Source organism: Rhincodon typus, chromosome 21, assembly GCF_021869965.1.
Source record: "Rhincodon typus isolate 14 chromosome 21, sRhiTyp1.1, whole genome shotgun sequence".
In the NCBI taxonomy this organism is placed as follows: Eukaryota; Metazoa; Chordata; class Chondrichthyes; order Orectolobiformes; family Rhincodontidae; genus Rhincodon; species Rhincodon typus.
This window is the reverse complement of record NC_063352.1, coordinates 7,126,258-7,140,040: the sequence shown is the minus strand read 5'-3', so window position 1 is coordinate 7,140,040 and position 13,783 is coordinate 7,126,258. Positions and strand designations below refer to the sequence as shown.

The 13,783-nt window shown below is 41.2% G+C and overlaps 2 protein-coding genes across 7 annotated transcripts in view; one reads left to right on the top strand and one right to left on the bottom strand.

The window, feature by feature from the left end:
* Positions 1–1,705, bottom strand: part of stub1 (STIP1 homology and U-Box containing protein 1) — a 46,496-nt gene extending 44,791 nt beyond the window's left edge. Inside the window, exon 1 of one of the 2 annotated variants that reach the window (XM_020534533.2) lies at positions 1,218–1,705. In XM_020534533.2, coding sequence (XP_020390122.1) covers positions 1,218–1,331 — 114 coding nt within the window. In that variant the 5' untranslated portion in view covers positions 1,332–1,705. The remainder of the gene's footprint in view (positions 1–1,217) is intronic. The other variant, XM_048609522.1, reaches the window with a different exon arrangement.
* Positions 928–11,867, top strand: zgc:112496 (uncharacterized protein LOC541336 homolog). 5 transcript variants are annotated; one of them, XM_048609525.1, is made up of 6 exons: positions 928–946; positions 2,945–3,115; positions 4,661–4,754; positions 7,258–7,417; positions 7,513–7,665; positions 9,427–11,812. In XM_048609525.1, the coding sequence occupies exons 2-6, from the start codon at positions 2,973–2,975 to the stop codon at positions 9,603–9,605; spliced, it is 729 nt and encodes a 242-aa protein (XP_048465482.1). In that variant the 5' UTR covers positions 928–946; positions 2,945–2,972; the 3' UTR covers positions 9,606–11,812. The 5 variants fall into 5 exon arrangements, with proteins under 5 accessions (XP_048465482.1, XP_020390120.1, XP_048465480.1 ...); XM_020534531.2 differs by lacking the exon at positions 928–946 and adding an exon at positions 1,729–1,938 and having other exon boundaries at positions 9,427–11,867; XM_048609523.1 differs by lacking the exon at positions 928–946 and adding an exon at positions 1,968–2,146.
* Positions 11,868–13,783: the final 1,916 nt, after the last annotated feature.

The following is a 13,783-nucleotide window of genomic DNA, read 5'->3' as shown; positions in this document are numbered from 1 at the left end:
GGGGCTGCACGGTGGCTCAGTGGTTAGCACTGCAGCCTCACAGCACCAGGGACCCGGGTTCGATTTTACCCTCGGGCGACTGTATGTGTGAAGTTTGCACGTTCTCCCTGTGTCTGTGTGGGTTTCCTCCGGGTGCTCCGGTTTCCTCCCACAGTCCAAAGATGTGCAGGTTAGGTGGATTGGCCATGCTAAATTGCCCATTGTGTTCAGGGATGTTTAGGTTAGGTGGGTTAGATGTGGGAAATTAGGGGAATGGGTCTGGGTGGGATGCTGTTTGGAGGGGTGGTGTAGACTTGTTGGGCCGAATGGCCTGTTTCCACACTGTAGGGATTCTAAAACAGAGATCAAAAGTGCATTCATACTTAATTGCGGTACCACATATGTGCTATGCAGGAAAGGCTAGACATTTTATACTTCATCCCCTTGCAATAAAGTCCAACATTCTATTTGTAAGGGTACATTAAGGGTAATTACCCACATGCCAACTTTTGTTAATCATGTCCAAGGGCACCCAGGTCTCTTTGTATCACACCATTCTATGGTCTCTCTCCATTTAAATAATATACTGCTTTTCTATTCTTCCCATCAAACCAATTTTCCACCTTGTACTCCATCCACCAAATAGTTACCCAGTTACATGACCTATCTACAGTACATCCTTTTACAAACACTGATTCCTCCTCAGAACTTTGCATCTTATACCAATACTGCAGTATCAGGCTGTGTAAAAAGACAGATACAGAAGTCAAAGCCTGTTACAATACTGTGATCTGATAATGCTTTCAATAGCATTATAAACAACCAAGAACAATTTTAGGTAATTTCTGATCACACAGATTCCAAGATTCATCACTTAGACACAGACAGTCTTGTATCACAAGTCCTACGAAATGATGCAACAAGCTCACAGACGTATTTTCAAATAGTCATCTACTTTCTGATTCAGGTAAACCCTAGGTATACAAACGTATATAATTAAATGCTTATATCTGCTGGATTTTGAGCCATCAGCGTTGAGTCATAGCTGCACGGAATAACCAGACCCTGAACATGATCGCTCATCCTGAAGAGTCACATGAACCCTTTCGTTCTGGCGTTTGGCATTCGAAAATTATAAAGCAGGAATGACAAAGCATAATGAATGAGAGGCATTTCATGAGCTCAGGCGGAGAGGTTTTGTTTCGCGGCCTCTCCCTGACACCGGCCGAGATACTCACAATGGCCTTGCTGTAGGAGGCCGCGGCTTCCTGATACTTTCTGCTGAGGAACAGGCGGTTTCCTTGCTCCTTCAGCTCCTGAGCAGTCAGGCTCTTCTCGGGGCTTCCGGACATGCTGTAGCTTTACCTCCCCCGCACCCCGGGTGAAAGCAGGACACAGGGGGCTTGGGGGGGAAAGAGAGAGAGGTGAAGTAAAACCCGACTTCCCCGCAGCTGCTGAAAGGCCTGAGGGTGTAGGAGAGTCCCCAGGCTGTGAGGGAGTAGCGGGGGGAAGGGGAAGGCCTAGGCCTAGGCCTAGGCCCAGTGGTGGGGGAGGGGAGGTTGCGGTGATAATGGGGAGCCTCCGGGAGGGATGAGGCCGGCCTCAGGAGCTCAGAGGCGGGACGCCGGGCGGAGAATCGGTCCGAGGAGCAGCGCCCGCTGTTTGTGTACAAAACGCACGCAACCGGCCGCGCACAACGGCGTCATCCACCGCGGACCCGCCGCCGACGTAAGCGCGTCCGGTGACGACATCTCCCCGCACCGCGGACCCCCGTGTCGTCCGCCGCCGCGTCCGCTGACCTCATCTCCTGGCGCCGTTACGGGCGTGTGAGCGATTCAGAACTCAACGAAAGCTACCCCCGTGAAGCCGGAGCGCCGCCATCTTGTTAATGGAAATCCTCCTTTCCTCCCCACAACCGCTCCATGCCCAGGATTAATACCGTTAAATTATAAAGTCAGGGTAAATATTAACTAACTCAGAGAGTGACGACTGTGTTTAATTCACTGCCTAAGGAGAATGATTAAGAATCAGGAACCCTCAGCACGTTGAGGAAGTTTTGGGATGAGCATTTGAAACGCTAGAGCATGCAGGGATCTTTTTGGTGCGGGTGGCGGTGTCCCTACCTCTGGGCCAGAAGTCCTGGCTTCAAGTCCCACCTGCTCCGGAGGTGTCTAATAACATCTGTGAACAAGTTCAGATAAAAATATCTACATGGCTAAGGACCAAGTGCGGGAAAATGGGATTAGAATGAATGGATGGGTGTGTGATGACTAGCAGTGTTATGATGGGCTGAAGGGCCTTTTCCTCATGCTGTTTACAATTCTATGAATTCTTTTTCACAGAGGGTCTTTGGAACTCCGCCAAAAAACCGTGGAAGCAGAGTCCCTGAATATTTTTAAGACCGATATTGATTGTTTTCTTTAACTCATTATAGGATGTGGGCATCTCTGGCTAGGTCAGCATTTATTGTCCACCCCTAATTGCTCAGAGGGCAGTTAGGAGTCAACCACATTACTGTGGATTTGGAGTCACATGTAGGCCAGACCAGATAAGGGTGGCAATTTCCTTCCCTAAAGGGCATTAGCAAATCAGATGGGTTTTTCCCCAACAATTGACAGTCGATTAATGGTCAACATTAGACTCTTAATTCCAGATGTTTATTGAATTCAAGTTCTACTGTCTGCAATGGTAGAATTCAAACCCAGGTCCCCAGGACATCACTTGGGTCTCCTCAGATTAACAGTCAAGTGATAACACCACTAGGCCATTCCTCCCCACTTGGTGGTGAAATGTTATCATGGGTAGGTGAGCATGTGGAGTGATCAAATCATATTGAATGATCTGCAGACTCAAGGCACTGAGTGACCTACTCCTGCTTCTGATTTGTACATCTATAAGGTTTGTGTTTCAAAAGTGATTAGTGCAACGACATTTGTGCAGTTATAATTGTCATTTTTATTTGCAGGTTGAAACTGCTTAGTGAATAAAGTAGCATGACTGGACATGAAATATTGTATAACTGCAAGAATCCTACCGTATGGAGGTCTATTTTTGCTGTCTATGGGGATGTGGTTGAAGCCAAGGCAATGGCATCCAAAGGGAAGAAAGCAAGCAAGCTGATTGCACTGGATAAATGGTGAGTGGTTGATCTTTCTTCCATAATTTAAAAGACAACAGCTCACAAATTACTTTTGGGGAAGGGTGAGTGGAGGGTTGACGAGAGATAACTCATATTGTAATGTTTATTTGAGTTCTTTGGGAAATTTAAGTACTTAGGCCTGAGACTAAGGATTGAATTTTCATAATGGGTTGAATGTCAGAGAATTTCCATATTTTCTAAGCCTGCCTCTTACCAGACAGTGCTCACCAGTGTTATATTCACCTACTGCATACTTTAAGTTATAACTTTAGAGCATAGCTGTGTTTTTGAGAAAGTGCATTTTTCACATGTGTTATCTACAGTGTACATTAGCTTGAGCCACAAAACAGCAATGAAACCATTAACCCTTAATTTTGACCTGGTTTTATGGCTCTATTCTTTAGAGAAGTTGTTTAACAAATAACCACAATTAATCAGAATATCCTCGAGTGCTGGAATAATTAAAATTACTAAATTATTATTGAAAACTAACTCAATCCTGCACCAAAAAGTGATTAGAGTCTAATCATGATAGGAGTGACAGGGCAACAGGGTGGCTTAGTGGTTAGCACTGCTGCCTCAGCACTAGGGACCCAGGTTCGATTCTATTCTTGGACAACTGTCTGTGTGGAGTTTGCACAGCCTGCGTGGATTTCCTCTAGGTGCTCTGGTTTCCTCGAACAGTCCAAAGATTTGCAGTTTAGGTGGATTCATCATGCTAAAATTGCCCATAGTGTCCAGGGAAGTCTACGTTGGATGGATCAGCCATGGGAAATGCAGGGTTTTGGGAGTAGGGTGAGGATTGAGTTTGGATGGGATGCTCTTCGCAGGGTTGGTGTAGACTCAATGGGCTGAATAGCCTCCTTCCACACTGTAGGGATTCTATGATGGGAGTGTGAACCTTTTGTGTGGGTGCAAACATGAGCTGCCTCAATCAAAGTGAATTGTATTTTAAGAATGATACCTATAGGGAGGCTGGCAAATGAGAACATTCGGAAAACTCAGCCAGGAGGTAATAAAGATGAAAGGTCAAAGATTCTGATGGTCACTCAGGGCAGCTTATAGCGATAATACTATCAGACCTGGAGAAAATGTTCCCAGTCCTGGCCCACTGTTGTAAATGCACTATTGCCTAAATCCAGCTTTTCTGAGCTCCATTTATCTTCCAAAGTTGCTGAGGCCCAGGAAATCCATTAGTTCACAATATAAAATCCATTAAAATGCAGTTTCCTTTTAACAGATTGTAATAATTGACTGATCTGAGGGTGAGTTGCACTCTGTCATACTTGTTTTTGATAGTTTAAATGATACAAGCGAACAATTAATGTGTTTTGATGGTGTTGATTAAGGGAAGACTATTGGTCAGCAAACCAGCAAAATACTCTAGTGCAATCAATATATTAAATAATAGCTAGGTTGTCTTTTTAATAAAAATGCGTATGTTATGTGGCCTATAATAAGGAAGGGAAAAGGTTATTTAAAATGTTTGCTCACTCACATGTATTTATGAGCAATCTGTTTGCTGATTCTTCTCCAACTCAGGTATCAAGAAGCATTACCAGAAGCTGTCTGTAGTCGCAAAGAGAAATTCCTCACTCACGCAGAACTGGTTCAGTTGATGGAGTGGAAACTGACAGTAAGTCTGCCATGTAGGGTTGGATTTATGTATTAAACACCAAGGTTGTTTCTGTACCTCGAATTAGTATTCAAGGATGGGAACACTGTCATTTATCCCCCTCCTCCGTACTTAAAGAATCAGAGCCTAGTTATTGTTCCTGGCCTGAGATTTACACAGGCTGGGATCAAATCTGCTACTCCCGGGCTTTAGAGGAGCTCTCTTTCATGTTTAAATCCAGAAGACCATTTCTTCCTTTTACAGAGGGTCAGGGGAAGTCTTATGGTGCAGTGAGTAGCACCGCTACACCATGACCAAAACAAGTCATGGGTAAACAGTATAAATACAATAATACAGCATTTAAACTACACTAAATGCTATTGTTTAGAGTTTTCCTGGAAGATATTGTTAATAATGTACAATTTCTGTCACAAAAACAGTTGAAACAGACTCTGAATTATTTCAAAAATGAATTGGAGTTGGTTGTATGATGGCAATTAGTTTCTATTGAATAATTCAGTAGAACCTCTGGGGCAACTTTTCACACAAAGGATGGCTCACATATGGATTAAACTGCCAGAGGAAGTGGTAGATGCAGGTACAGTTGCAACATTTGTAACATAGTTGGATAGGTCCATGAGTAGGAAATGTTTAGAGGTATGTGGGCAAAATGCAGGCAAGTGGGAATGGTTTAGTTTGGGAAACTTGGTTGGTGTAAACTAGTTGGACAAAGGGTCTGCTTCCATGGACTATGACTATCTGGGGTCCAAAGCCTCCCAGACTAAATGGGTGTGATATGCAAAACTATGTTCAGTATCACTTTGTGGTTTGTTAGCCATGGGAAGAGTTTAATAATTAACCTGCTAATCTATCCAACATGTCCGTGAAAAAGCAGGAATGAGTCCTGATCAGTCATACTTGAAGTGGAGTAGTGCACTTCAAGTTATAACCACTTGTCTCGGAATAGAGGGAGATACCAACGTTCCCTTTAGAATTGTGAGAAGCTGCCATAATCTTATCAGACCATAGAGCTGCTCTCTCATTAGACAGAGACGGCTAGTGGTGGTTTAACCTGAGGACCACCATGCCTGAGTTGAGGGGAGATTTGAGAAGGAGAGTCCTTCATAGTGCAGGAATTAAACCCACACTGTTGGCATCACTTTGCATCACAAACCAGCTATCTAGCCAACTGAACTAACCAAACCCTTTATAGACTGTAACTGCTCACAGACAAAATAACAGAGAAATTCTTCCTTTTGGTTTTTACCATTTCTGGTAAGAATAAAACCGGTGTAACTTGATTCTGTTTTTCAGGCTGTATTGTGATTTTATATGTTCACTGTTATATCTTACTTTTCCTGTTGCTTCTGTCTAAATACACAGATCCTGAGGATGTCATAAGCTGCTCCATGAATAAAAAAGGAGCATCTGTTTGGTCTGGGAGCCTCTGAACCACACGTCTTCAAGGAACGTTCTAAACTGTAGCATTTAGTGTAGTTTAAATGCTATATTATTATATACATAATGTTCACCTATATCTTTTGGTCTTGGTGCAGTAACAAAACTTACATCCTCATTGAGTTGAAACTTCATAACCAAGGTTTAGTTTTAAAAACTAGGAATGTCCTGGTGTGTCATCTTCCTGAACTTTTTCTGATGCCTCTATACAGTATTAATGTTGAAGGAGACCAAAACTAGATGCAATATTCCAAATATTATCTAAGCAAAGTCTTCTACAATGTTAAAATAGTTTGTTTTGTTCTATATTCAATGGTTGAATATATTCTATATTCAATACAGATGTACTCCAAAACCTTAGATATTCAATGGTTGTGATTACAACCCAATGCGCTCCATTTGTTTTGGCTATGTTTCTTGGCATTGTTCATGTACCTTTAGTGGATAATATTTTGTAACAGAAAAATTCAATTCTCCCTCAGCTGACTTCTGTTTTCTTCCCTATAACTTAATGTTGGTTGAATACCATTTGGCAGGTTTAACTCCCTCTCTCGCAATGCAAACTGCTACAGAATATCATTCTCCCTCACAGTATAAAGTTGTGCAGGAGCCTGCAATATCTTATTATGCCAGTGCAACTAGACTGAGCATCCTTGGGTTATGCAGCATACTTTTGTGAAAGATATAATCTGGTTGTGCTAGAATACATGAAGGTGAAGCAATGGGTCCTGTATGTATAGATGTGGCAGAATACTGGACTAAGGAACATACAGTGTCATAGAGTATTAGGTTGTTTTAAAGGGGAGTGTACAGTTTTTTTTCAGGTTGTAGTGGGACTGGGATGGGAATCTGTGTTGCCTAAATGTGTAGCTGGCTATGTTACCATCAAAGGACTCAATATCTAAGACCCGGCTCCTTATTTGTTGACTTTAAACTCAAATGATATAATTGAACTTAACTCCAAGTTACAAGAACAGAAGTTGCTGATTTACAGCATTCGCAGTTCTTTCTGTTTTTAACTCCATTTTAATTTGACTTTTCTTTCCCTTTATCCTGCTATCCATAGCGGGGCAAGTTCCGCCCAACATTGCAGCAGATGGTAATGAGTAATTCCAGGGAAAGTGTGGAGGCCTGCACACGAAAAGCTTTCAAGCTGCTTCCTGATGTTTCAGCTGCAATCACAGAGCTCAGTAAACTGAAAGCCGTAGGACCTGCTACGGCGTCGGGTAGGAAAGAAAACACTTTTCCGATTAGTTGCATCGCTAATTCATACAGTGAATCTGCATTATAAAGAAATCTTTTATCTCACTTTTATGCTTAGCTGTGCTTGTGGCTGGTGCTCCCCAGGAAGCTGCGTTCATGGCAGATGAAGCAGTGGAGTCAGTCCCAGGCTTGGTTCCCATTAAGTACACACTTAAACACTACATCCTGTACCTGCATAAAGTGAGGGAGCGTGCAACGCAACTCAACAATGGTAAGTTTCTCTAATTTTCCCAGCTGTCCACTTGCTGTGTGCTGAAAGGCAAATTCTGCTGGTGTGTTAATGTAATAATGTTGAGGATGTACTAAGAGTTAATGTCATAGACATTGATCTGAACAAGGTGATTTTAGTAGTTTTACCATTCACTTTAGAAAATGTATTAAAGATGTTCTTTTGCAAAGGCCCTACTTTGTATGTAGAGTGAGTACAGGGAGTACATGATGTGGAGGTGCTGGTGTTGGACAGGGGTGGACAAGTCAGAAGTTGCACCGCCCTGCAAGCTTGTGACTTCAAATAAACCTGTTGGATTAGAACCTGGTGTCGTATGACATCTGACTAGAGGAAACACAGAAAGAGTTATGTTTGAATAAGAGTTGGGAACAATTCTATTGTACTGTGGTAAAGTAAGAAAGGACCTTTCTCTGAAGTCAAACTATTGTGCTGAAATTAACAATTCTTGCTTTGAATTTTGTTCAGTGCATCGCTCCTGTTTCTCAATGTTGCAATAGTGACTAGACTTCAAAAGTAATTAATTTTCTGACAAGCACTTTCCTGAAGCTGTGCAGGATGCTTCACATATACATACTTTATCTTTCTTTAGTCACCTGTCTAACAAGTCAACCCGCCTAGATATAATATTGTCATGTTATTGGATAAACTGGTCTATTTCAGAAAAGTGAAGCTAAGCTTGGGATCTACTAGGACAGTAGGCTTGTATCATAGAATTGTCAACCTAGAACAGTACAGCACAGCATAGGCCCTTCGGCCCACGATGTTGTGCCAACCTATTATCCTACTAAAATCAATCTACCCTGCATACCCTACATTTTACTATCCTCCATGTGCCTATCCAAGAGTCGCTAAAAAGTCTCTAAAGTATCTGACTCCACTACTACTGCCAGCAGCGCATTCCACACGGCCACCACTCTCTGTGTGAAGAACTTATCTCTGACATCTCCCCTATACTTCCTCCAATAACCTTAAAAGTATGCCCCCTCATAATAGCCATTTCCGCCCTGGGAAAAAGTCTCTGGCTATCCACTCTATCTATGCCTCTCATTACCTTGTAAACCTCTATCAAGTCGCCTCTCATCCTTTAAGTCACATAAAGCTTTCCAAAAGTATTAGATAAAGTACCACAGGTTGGACATGTTAGCAAAAATAGAATAAAAGAGACAGCAGCAGTATGGATGCAAAAGTGGCTAAGGGATAGAAAACAGAATTTGCAGACTGGAAAAAGATAAACAGTGGAGGTCCCAGTGGCAGCATGGTGGCTCAGTGGTTAGCACTGCTGCCTCACAGCGCCAGGGTCCCAGGTTCGATTCTAGCCTCAAGTGACATCTGGGTGGATTTTGCACAATTTCCCCGTGTCTGTGTGTGTTTCATCTGAGTGCTCTGGTTTCCTCCCACAGTCCAAAGACGTGCAGGTTAGGTGGATTGGCCATGCTAAATTGCCCATAATGTCCAGGGACGTGCAGGCTAGGTGGGTTAGCCATGGGAAATGGAGGGTTAGAGGGGTGGGACTGAGTGGGGTGCTGTTCGGAGGTTCGATGTGGACTTGATGGCCTGCTTCCACAACGTAGGGATTCTGTGATTCTGAAGCAGGACCACTCTGTTTTAAATATGCATTAATAACTTTGTGAGTAGCTGTTTAATTCACTGCCATTGAAAGGAATGTGTTACAGTGATGGCCTGTGTTATGGTATGACAGTACTTGGGTTTTCTATGAGGTAATGGTGGATTCACCTTTTACAGATGATTCACTGAAGGATTGGACCCCTCACAGAATTGAACAATGTCTTTGGACTTGGGCTGTGGGCCAGCAGATCAAACCTTTGTTGCTGAAGGGGATCGTGCTGCATCAAAGTAAAAGACTGGGCAAAGAAGAAGGCACAACAGCAAGACCTGCGAAAAGGCAGAAAACGCAATGTTGAAAGCAGCCACCTCCTGAGTGAGAAATGTTAAATTCTAGCTTTAGACTCTTGGTGCAGGAAATAGCACAGAGAGTGAAAACCGTTCAGTAAAACCAGACTCGAGAGTACAGGGAATCCCAAACCAGAGGTCATGGTTCCCAGACTGCAAAGCACCGACTCAGATTTGTCAGCCCTGGGATCAGCTGAAAAGCCTCTTTAAAGGCTTGTGATTTTTGGCCTGTGAGCAGGGCCTTATGAGCTCGGAGGCACAATTATTGTCATCTACACAACCTGCAAAAGTGGTAGGTGATGTTGCTCTTCGTGCCTAGGTATCCTGCAGTTTGATTTTTTTTTTTATCCCCCCCCAAACCACCTAACAATTGTCTCCCATCCCCCACAATTCTCACCCTGAGGTTATACCTCAAAATAGGGTTATAGCAGAAAAACGCTTTCAGAAGCACTGCACAATATTGAAAGGCAAAGGACACTATTGTCCCCCAGAGTCATAACAACATAAAACCATCTTGCTTTTTATGTATACTCAGTCCAACAAATCCCATCCCACTTGAACGTGTCGCACATGTAAAATTTATATATAACGCAATCTAAATTTATATATAAATTCTATGTGTACCTGTTTGGCCATAAAAGTGGCAAAATAATCTCAATGAACAAGACAGCAGATCTATCAATGGGCCAGCAGCAATTTGAAAAAATGATAAAGAAGGCCAGTAATTTCTTGTTGGTTTCTGCTGATCTTGGTAACCTGTCCTATCGCTAATAGGTGAAACGGGTGATTTACAAGCAGCTATACTCTTTATTCAGCAACAATGTGTAGTTGCTTATTGACATCACAATATGGCTGTTAAGATACTTGACTTATGGTCCTGAATGGGCAGTCAACGTTGAAAATAGCTTTACCTTGGTGAAAAGGAATGAACTGTGTGTTGCTTGATTTATGCTGCTGTCGGTATCTTTCAATGCTATTGAAGATTTGCTTGTACCAGATTTTGAAAAATGAAAGAGTGACGCATTAAAAAAAATGAATTGGAGCTGGTGTCTCAGGGAATCCATGTTTTCCAACATAGTGAGTTGACTGTTTCCTGATCCCACTGCTTCTATTTGGTGGATGCTCCAAATTTCTGTGCAAAGTGACAAATATTGAAGTGATGATTGTGCATGGGCATAATATTGGCAGTAATCCCTGGTTCCAAGATAAATAACTGTGATAAACTTAAGATTTCAAACTAGAGAATGCATAAAGTACAAATATAAAAATATAACTCTTCTTTCAGATTGTAGATTTTTGTTTGAAATATCATCAATATAATTTAATGAAACCACGGAGATCATTAAATTTTTGTGTATTAAATTCAACAGAACCTGCTTATAATAGAACCAAATGTTCTACTTCATGGAGCAGTAAATTGTATCACCAATCATTGAAAACTCATGGCTCCATTCACAAAGTATTTTATGTCAAGATTTTTCTTGGGTTCTGTTGATCTTTTGTTGTAAATTTTGGCAGAAACTCCATTTCTCGTTTAGCTGAAGTCTCTGTCCATCATGCCCACCAGTCAGAGGGCCCAGAGAAAGTTCCTGTCTTGAATATCTGCTGATTTTAAAGTCTTTAAAACGTTTCACCGAATGAAACTATCAAAAACTTGGGGCCTAATTGCAAAACTCATTTGGTTCGAGTTAAAATTGGCCTCTTTTTGAGGTCCAATGATGATGATTGTTTTACCACAAGTACATGCTGAGTTTAAGGTAAGGTGTAAAATCTGAAGCAAAAGTTTCATCCTGTTGTTTAGATTAGACTCTTGGAAGTGAATTTCATCAGCATTTCTCTTGGTTCTGTTTACGCTGCTCTGCTGAATTAGTCAGTTCACTGTGATTGAATTTTCTATTTTCTTTAAATTCCTGAGATGAGAACATTTTGCCATTTCAAATTCTGCAGTTTTTCTGTTACTTTTGCTTTGCATTATAATGCAATAACTTGTCACTGATGGTTTACTTAGTTGTATGATCACTTTGTGCCTGGTCTATGTTAATAAATTGGACATGCAAATTAATATTGTTCCCCGTTAAAGTTTAGTGTAACCCTACACTGCCTCCACAACACTGACTTGTATATCATACTTTTTACAGCTGAATTCTTTAAAAATGATTTTATTATGCATTACTGGCCTTGCCATCTCATTGCATTGCAGTATTTTGTAAATTAAATTGTGGAGATTATATGCATTCCTTTCCAATAAATTTTGTTGTTAAAAAGAAATGCAAGTTTGTGCCTTTGGTGAAATCTATCACGCACAATTAGAGACCAATATAAAGTTCGCATGGTCATTCGTGACCACAGCTTTATTCAGTCCATTGTAGAGCATTAGATGTCTGAGCTGCCAGAGGAAATGGTGGAGGCTGGTACAATTGCAACATTTAAAAGGCATCTGGATGGGTATATGAATAGGAAGAGTTTAGAGGGATATGGGCCAAATGCTGGCACATGGGACTAGATTAATTTTAGGATATCTGGTCTGCATGGACAAGTTGGACCAAAAGATCTGTTTCTGTGCTGTACATCTCTTTGACTGTAAACATGAATAGGAAGGGTTTAGAGGGATATGGCCCAAATGCTGGCAAATGGAACAATATTAATTTAGGATATCCGGTCAGCATGGACAAGTTGGACCGAAGGGTCTGTTTCCATGCAGTATGACTCTATGATTCAAACATTAGCAACCTACGTGCAATGAAATGTCCAAAGGTGTTTTATGGGAGAGCCAGTAGACAAAACGTGCTCAAAATTTCAGTCAGGAATGGTTGAAGACTGGGTGAGTTTAGTGATCTTAAGTGCTAATTTTTTTAACATTTTACTATTGTGAGAAGTGTGAGTGAGCCTTTGATTGACCCTCCTGAGTTAGCTGGTGCAGGGTCTAAACCTCTGTAGTTGGTCCTTGTGTTCCAGCTCTCAATTTCAGGTTGTTTGCCAGCAACATACTCTCTGATGTATGTATGTGATGCTCTCCCTCATTGTACAAGCAGTGTGTGTCTATTAAACCATAATGCCAATAACTGGTATACAAATAATACTGACTGCTTACAACTGTTAATATATTTGTGAACATTGCCACCATTTCACTCTGTAAGAAAAGGGTGGAAAGATTTTTATTTTTAAAAAATCAAAACTCAGATCAATTGTTTTAAACAGGATACACATTAATCTCTGAACTACATGTTGCGGAAGTTGAGTTATTTCAACAGCTTCTAAAATTTTAACAGGTTGCATGAATTAGGTACGAAATAATGCATCCACAAGAGTATTACTGACACCAGTCAGGCAATCCAAACAACCATACCAGCCAGAACCTTACCAAAATTGGTAGTGATCCTTTGAAATGGTTAATGTTGCAAAAGGATTAAATACAGATTCAGTTAGAAGTGTTTGTAGTAAAATAAATGCAAGTAGAATGCAAAAATCCAGACTAGGGAGTGAGTTACAGAAACTAGGATGCTGGTGAGAGTCAGCAATCAGCAGGATAAGGAGAGGCCTTGGCTAAACATGAACAATGCCCCATATATGTACTCTGGGAAATAAGTGACGTCTGGTTTACATATGGTTGTAGGTTGATCAGAACACAGTTGGTATGTGACCGGAAGTGTTTAAAGCTGAAAACTTGTGGATTTTAGCAGAGCTTAGTCTTATAATTATAGGGCTGTTTCTCCTTGTGTTTGTTTGTATAAGTGATCATAATCTGTGCCTGAATCTTCTGTGGTTTGTCAAGTTGTGTGACAACATCCTTGAACCAACATTAGACCTCTTGAGTGGCATATCCAATTAAATCAATGATGATCAACATTATCGTGAATTAAAGGCATTTTTCGCATTTCTGCTTAAGCTGAATAAAATTAATGGCCATGGTAGCTTGGCAACATTGAGTAGATTACTTACTTCTGTTTTCTGATTGGCCTGAGTGTTCGCTCAGCTGCAATAGAAGTAGAATATATTTCAAATTTCCCATTCGATATCAACGGAAGAATTATATTGAATTGATAAGAAATCTCTCATAAATCAAATGTCATTTTCTTGGTGGTAGTGACATTGAGATCAAAATCTTTACAATAAGAGTAAAGCTTAAAGTAGGATTGTCCCCTATCAGTGATCTTATTGTGCCAGGTTGAAATTGATAGTAAATTGGGCA